This window comes from Triticum aestivum, chromosome 2A (assembly GCF_018294505.1).
Source record: "Triticum aestivum cultivar Chinese Spring chromosome 2A, IWGSC CS RefSeq v2.1, whole genome shotgun sequence".
In the NCBI taxonomy this organism is placed as follows: Eukaryota; Viridiplantae; Streptophyta; class Magnoliopsida; order Poales; family Poaceae; genus Triticum; species Triticum aestivum.
In genome coordinates this window covers 177054909-177061972 of record NC_057797.1, presented here as the reverse complement: position 1 = coordinate 177061972, position 7064 = coordinate 177054909, and the positions used below count along the sequence as shown (strand labels likewise).

General features: G+C 41.9%; 2 protein-coding genes across 2 annotated transcripts in view; one reads left to right on the top strand and one right to left on the bottom strand.

The window, feature by feature from the left end:
- The window catches only part of LOC123191614 (uncharacterized), a 12124-nt gene extending 8824 nt beyond the window's left edge, over window positions 1-3300 (top strand). The window contains exons 4-11 of the mRNA XM_044604280.1: window positions 209-475; window positions 902-1499; window positions 1637-1850; window positions 1946-2126; window positions 2228-2326; window positions 2800-2903; window positions 3014-3086; window positions 3196-3300. Coding sequence (XP_044460215.1) covers window positions 209-475; window positions 902-1499; window positions 1637-1850; window positions 1946-2126; window positions 2228-2326; window positions 2800-2903; window positions 3014-3086; window positions 3196-3300 — 1641 coding nt within the window. The remainder of the gene's footprint in view (window positions 1-208; window positions 476-901; window positions 1500-1636; window positions 1851-1945; window positions 2127-2227; window positions 2327-2799; window positions 2904-3013; window positions 3087-3195) is intronic.
- Window positions 3301-4418: 1118 nt separating this feature from the next.
- LOC123185097 (protein FAR1-RELATED SEQUENCE 9-like) lies at window positions 4419-7047 on the bottom strand. Its single transcript, XM_044597098.1, has 2 exons — window positions 5542-7047; window positions 4419-5425 (listed from the first exon to the last, which is right to left on the bottom strand). The coding sequence occupies exons 1-2, from the start codon at window positions 6999-7001 to the stop codon at window positions 4516-4518; spliced, it is 2370 nt and encodes a 789-aa protein (XP_044453033.1). The 5' UTR covers window positions 7002-7047; the 3' UTR covers window positions 4419-4515.
- Between the last annotated feature and the right edge of the window lie 17 nt (window positions 7048-7064).

Sequence of the window (7064 nt, the reverse complement as noted above, 5' to 3'; positions counted from 1 at the left end):
ACAAGAACAAGCTCACTCTTATCCAACCTTTCTACGGGAAACACACCCATGTAATTTTGCTACATCCCGCCTATGTATTTTCCTTTGTCAATGGAGTATTAACACCCCCCTGTTTTTTGCTCACTGAATTTGCATGTAGCAATCTTTGCTTTTCCAATTAGTTTATGGCAGCCTTCTTATTTCCGCCACTCATGTTTTGTTTTCCTAGATCCGGAGTTTGTGCAACACCCCCTATGCAGCACAACTTGTGGGACAGGAAGTTGGTGCTGAAGCAGCTAGTGGGCAGGGAGGTGGTGCTGAAGCACCTAGTGGCCAAGGAATTAGTGGCCAAGGAAGCCAAGTTCAAGGTGCTGAAAATCAAGCAAAGAACTCTCAATCAAACGAGGCTCAACAAAATGTTGATGCTGAACCACACCTATCATCATCGCTGAACGAGTGGCTGCAGCAATCATTCCCTAGCATGCAAGATCTAAGGGTACATTTTCATTTCCTGTTTAGGCTTCACATTATTTTTGTTATATCAAGTTGCAAGTGTATATTTATTTTGCTGCATCCTTCATTTTGATGTGCTACAACCATGTTCTGTTTTTGCTTCATATGTGGTTTAAGTTCATACCTACTAGGCTTTTTTTGCTACATCCATGTGTCTAGTGTGCTACAACTACCTTCTGTTTTTGCTTCATCCATTTAATAGTTTTGCTACATCCATATCATAAATCTGCTACCTACATACATGACAGTAATTTGCTACAATCACACTCTTTATCTGATACATAGTAACACAGTAGCATACCTACTTGTTTTCTCGCTCCATCCATACCTCTAATGTGCCACACCCACATTTGTGTTTTTTTACATCCACACATGTGACTAAAATGTACAATAATTGGCTTTGTTGTAGGTACCAACTCAGTTTCAAATGCTTTACGACAAGCACAAGGGTATTTTTGCAGCGGAGGTGGATGATGTTGTAGGCAAGTTTGGACAGTGTTTAAAGGGATTGCAGTGCAGCCGGATGGCTGCCCTCCTTCGCGATGTTGGAGACGCCGTCACAGCTACCAGTGAGCCCAACTTCTCCTTCGAAGCACCTATCATGGACGAATGTCGCGGAAAAGAGAATGATGCTAAAGCTGCAAATGATGGCATTGGTGCTCAAGCTCAAGCTGAAGGTACAACACCTAGCATTAACAAGGATGAAGTCACCGGATTGAAGCAACAAGTAGCAACCGAGGCTGCTGAAACTCGTGAGCAACAAATAGTGAGTTTCGAGATGGAAGGGAACGTCTCACCTCACAGCCCCCCACTCTTCTATGATGCACCCAGGAGTGCGACAGCTGGCATTTGGGACGACGAGCCATCCTGTGAGTTGTTCCCAAAGGGCTCCGAAGACTACGAGATGATGCATTGCACGGATGAGCCTATAACCAAGAAAAGCACAGTCAGCCCCATATTTGAAAACATCCCCGTGTTCCCTGTTTCAGACGATGATGACAGCCCAAGTATGCTTCCTTCCTCCTGCATCATTTCTTTTTGTTTTTCTCCATGTCATTTTTTTCGCTACATATGTGTGATTGCATCAAATTCTCTTTTGTACAATCCCTTGCAAAACTCATCCATTTTTTGTTGCTTGCTGCAGCTCCTAATATGGTCGCTACAGAAGAGCATTTTGTTGAGGCAAGCAGTGGCCCTAGCACACATGACAAGAACACTAGGAAGAAGAGGATGGCCAAAGTTCCAGCGGTAAAAAATACCAAGGCAAAGAAGCAAAAGGTTGATGCAGCTGCAGCCATGTATGAGAAGTATGTAAAGCATGGGAAACCATTGAGGAGATCACATGCCAATGAACAAGTGTGAGCTACCTAAGCCCTATCTCTTGTTGCTTTCTGTTTTTTATTTTTTTTCTGCTCGAAACAAATGATTCATTTGGTTGCATCTATGGTAACAGGACACCTTTCATCAAGATGGGTGGATTTTACATTGGATACAAGAAATTCCTGGTATGCTTCAAGCCTCGTGGGGATATGAATGATGAGGTTATGTCCCTATGCATCGAGATGAACAACATGACATCCCGTGCAGCAAGTGGTACGAATCGGAAGAAATACATGTTCTCAGTCCACGCGGGGGTAAGCTTTTGCAGAAACAAGCAATGCTTCATTCCTTTTTTCTTCACATTTTTTGTTGCAACACACACTAACCATTTTTGTTGTGGCCATCCTTCAAGTAGATGCTACTAAAACAAGACCCAACAACCTTCCAACCAGCAAAACTCATACCCGAGCTTGAAAGGGCTGTGACAAAGTTCAAGGCGAATAAATATGACCTCGTAAGTTTCCAGAGAGCCTACTTTTGTTTCGCACCACAAAATACTTTGAAAATATGATCCAATGATGTAGCATTTCTTTCGAAACATATGTAGCAATTATTATTGATGTTGACAACATCTGTTTGAAACACATGTAGCAACTCTAATTGATGTTGGAAGCTTTTTTGCACATCAGTTACATGTGTCTGAGTCCCCCTTTTGCCTTTCTTTTGTGCTTTCCAGCTTTTTTTCACAAGCACTGGATAATTGTTTGCGCAAACTTGCTATACAAGCAGTGGAATGTATTTGACTCAATCCATTCAAAAGGAAAACAATCTCCTTTGAAGAAGCAAGCAAATAACCTGGTAGGCTCATGCTCTCTATTTTTAAATTTTCTGTTTGAATTTTGCTTCATCTACATAAATGCCATGTTGTCATCTTCACACACCTTATCCTTTTTTTTTCAAACTTTTGTGCGTGTTTCTTGGTGGTAGATCACAAACTTTGCAGCCCTCGCACAAGAGTACAGCCAATTCAATGTCGATGTTGGATCCTTCGCCCGTGTTGACCTAGAGGATTACCCAAAGCAAGATAACCTGTGAGTTTTCTTTTTGAATTTTTGCTTCAATCATGTGTTCCATTTCAACATTCTTGCTTGTTTCAACTATGCATCGGAAATATGAAGGAGAATTTTTTTAAATCTCACAGATGTGATTGTGGCTTTTTCGGGCTCAAATATGTGGAGAACTTTGATGGAAAGTCAATGAAAGAGTTCAATCAGGTAATTTCTTTGTCATTTTGTTGCAATCTACTTTCCTTTTTTTAATACTCATGCAACACAAGAATAATTAGTATCATACTTGCTTAATTTTTTTCATTCATTTTTACAGGAAGACGTGGCGCGATACCGCATGGATGTGGTGCACAACCTTTGCACTCACCCAATGAACAATGCCCCAATGGAGCGGGCATTCAATGAAGAGTTGGCGGCTTAATTTGCGGGAGGGTTCAAGACGATCAAGCTCGTTTTCTTTCGTTAGGTCTAGAATCATGTCTGAGGTGGCAGCGTTCTGATAGTATTAGAGTAGTGCGCGTTCGTATGTACCCTAATGATACCTTCGGTAAACATATGTGTTCTTTTTTTGGTATGTAAACCGATGATAACTTGATCTCTTTTGGATGAAGCACTTCTCCCGTTCTTTAATGGATGTGATCTTCTGCTTTGCCAACATGATCATGCATTGACACCCGTTTATTGTTTTGCTGGTTATGAGCTTCATCCATAGAAGTTTCAAGGGAATCTCTGTGCAGTTTTCCCCTCGAAACCTTTTTCATGAAAACAATATGTGGATGCTGCATTGTCACAGTCAAATTGTTGGAAGCTTACAAAAAATAGCTACAACCTTCTGTTAGATTTGTTGCATGGCAAAAATCTACATTTTTACCTGTGATTTTTTTGCTACATCCCCTGTGATTTTTTTGCTGGAAGCATAATGTAAATAAGCTTCCTTTCCAAACTCTTGCTGCATAGCAAAACCAACACTTTAAATCATTCAAGGCTTTTTCCTTTTTCAAACTTGTTATTTTGCTTCAACCATGTTTAAAAAAGCTTCAACCATTGTTTGAAAAAGCTTCAACCATGTTTCCAAAAGCTTCAACCATTATTTAAAAAAGCTTCAACCATTATTTTTTTGCTTCAACCATGTTTAAAAATGGCTTCAACCATTGCTTGAAATAGCTTCAACCATGTTTTCCAAAATCTTTCAACCATTATTTTTTGCTTCAACCATGTTTAATAAAGCTTCAACCATTGCTTGAAAAAGCTTCAACCATGTTTTCCAAAAGCTTCAACCATTATTTTTCAAAAAGATTCAACCATGTTTTCCAAAAGCTTGAACCATGTTTCCTACAAGCTTCAACCATGTTTACAGAAGCTTCAATCATGTTTTTAAAATGTTGCAATCATGCTTTTTCACAGAGATTCTAAACATGATTTCAAGGATATTCAACCATTGAGTACTATTTAAAAAAAAACTTATAAGTTGGCACCATCATAATTCAAAAATCAACATTCTGCATTTTGAAACCACACATGTAGTAGTATGTTGCAATCCCAAAACACAAACATTCACAACTAGTCAACACAACTTTTTATCATAAGACATGGGGTGTTACAAGGTAATTCATCATTGTTCCCCTCACGAAACATCCTAAAGTGTAAGGATTGGCCCGACACCTGGAGCTTTCGCGCTCGCACTCGCAGCAAGAAAAGCGGCAAGGAGTTGGCAGTTCTTCACGTTGTGATCCTCATCTTCACAATATTTGCATGGAGTCTTCTTTTCCCTTGGCTTTGGAGCTTTCTTCGTTTTCGCTGCGTCCTTCTTTGCTTTCTTCTTCATTTCATCTTCTCGAAGCTCAATTAGTGGCTTCCTTCGCTTCTCTTTTTCTTTTGGCCTCCCCTTCTTTGCTGACTTTGGTGGGTTTCGTAGTCCTACGGGGGGTGGATCCTGCTGCCCTGTACTGGGACCCCCTGAGAGTTGTTCATTTGCTGCATGACCTTGGGCTTCTTCGCCTCGTGCAACTTCATCGATCGCTCTAGCTTTTATTTCAGCAACCCCAACACTACCCTGATCAATTAGCCCAGAGACAAAACTATAAGCTTCATCATTGAAGCATGCATCAGAAGCGAGTTTCCCAAACTTCCGGCAGAGAGAGTTAAACTTTAGGGTGTTTGTTGTGGGGACGCCGAAATGCATAGCTCTATGCCCATCGCCTGGTTCAGGTGCAAGGTCGGTTGCTCTCTTAGACCATCTTGGAAGCATGTAATTCGCAGGTATCGCTTGCACGTTCAGGTGCACCATGACACGGATGATATGTGGGCAGATCAGCCCACACATCTCAAACATGTTGCAACTGCACATGTATGTCTGATCATCAGGGGCAACACGCACCGTGTACACTTTAGGGTTCATGCCATCATTTGCAACAAGACGAAACCAGCCGACATTCCCTTGCAGCTGGTATTGCAACCCATAGCCTGTTGATTTAGCCAATAGTTTCTGAAACTTGAAAAATACCTCTCTGGTATAGAAATCAGCAGCCTGCTTCTCAATGTTGTAACTGCAAACAAAAAAGCTTCCAACATCAATAAGAATTGCTACATATGTTTCATTCAAATGCTGCATCCAAACTATACTGGAAAACTAAAAAAAATGCTACATGACTTTTGGACTTACTTGCCCCAGAGTGGTGGCCTCGTCGCTTCATTGATGAAGTCCGCATTGTCTTCACGATCAAGCATCAGCTCCTGGCAAAGCTCAAACTGCTGCACAAAGGTCCAAACCGAGTCTCCATGATGATTTAATGTCTTGAAGTAGGAATTCAGGCCCTCGGAGCGCCCAGTTGTTCCTGTGAATGGGAAGAACTTATTCCTAAAGTACACAGGAGCCCACGTCTCCCTGCTGTTCCACATGTTTTTGAGGTGTTTCTTATCAGCCACACCAAACACCTCGACCATCTGCTTCCACCGTTCTTCAAACTCCTCAACGGTGTCTGAACCTTTAATGCAACCATAGAATGCTTCTGCAAAAGGCTCATCCTTGCCCAGCATCCTCCCTAGTTTTGTTCTTGCAACCCGGAAGACGTGCCACTTGCAACATCTGTGTGTTGAATGTGGGAATACCATTGAGATGGCTGTAGCCATTGCCTGGTCTTGATCAGTCATAATGTTCAACGGATGCTCATTATTCATTGCCAACATCCATTGCTGGAAGACCCACTTGAAAGTTTCAATGGTCTCATCAGGCAACAAAGCACACCCCAAGCAAACAGTGTGTGTGTGGTTGTTAATGCCAACAATTGGAGCAAAGGGCAGGTTGTAGCGATTTGTGCAGAATGTGGTGTCGAAAAACACACAATCTTTGTACTTTGGATACAAGGCCCTTGTTCTCCCATCAACCCAGAAAAGCGCCCTAACAGCTCCATCTTCTTCTAGCTTCGAGAAAAAGAAGTTTGGATTCTCCACTTGTCTTCTCTCAAAGTACTCGATTGTCAGCTCCAAATCACGTTCCGATAGGCCCCTTCGCAACTTTGCTCTTGCATTTGTCACATCAGTCTTCACATACGGCAAACTCCTTGGATCGCAACACCGTGCATCTCCAAGCAAGCCCATCATATTAGCCGTAGATATGTTGCGATAGTGCAGTGAAGTGATGTACTGCATGTCTGCATCCGGGATCTTTCTGTGAGAGCGGCAAAATCTCCGACGCCCCCTTTGCAACATCAACTGGTGTGTGTGATCGGCCTCAAAAATTGTCACAACCCAGCTACCGTCTTTGAGGTTAACACCCATATGAGCCTTGCAATCATACCGCTCCAACCGATTTCTTTTCCTCTTGTCGCTCACATCCATATAGATGCCAGCTTGTTTGCTTGGAGATTTTTTGTTACTAGCATAGCTCATATCAACATCATCACACTCATTTGTTGCAGCCCCTTCAGAAATGCTACCACCAACACTCTTCGAAGGATTTTTCCGTGAGTGTATGCACTCAAAAACTCTATAGATTAGAATGCGCTTCTTATCCGAGCTATTTTTCCTACTATACTTTGACGTCACAATGCGAGTTCCAAAGCCCATCTTCGAGGCATATTCATTGTAAACACGCTGAGCTTCTTCAACATTGTCAAAAACCATTCCAACAAAAGGGACAACTGGCTGTGATGATATATCTTCATCCGGTTCGTCAACAAGTGTTGC

Bases quoted from the DNA above. Each gene is read 5' to 3' on its own strand.
- LOC123185097 (XM_044597098.1), bottom strand. From the start codon at position 7,001: ATGGTTTTTGACAATGTTGAAGAAGCTCAGCGTGTTTACAATGAATAT. The intron at 5,426-5,541 runs GTAAGTCCAAAA...TTTTGTTTGCAG, and splicing joins AGGCCACCACTCTGGGGCAA to TTACAACATTGAGAAGCAGG.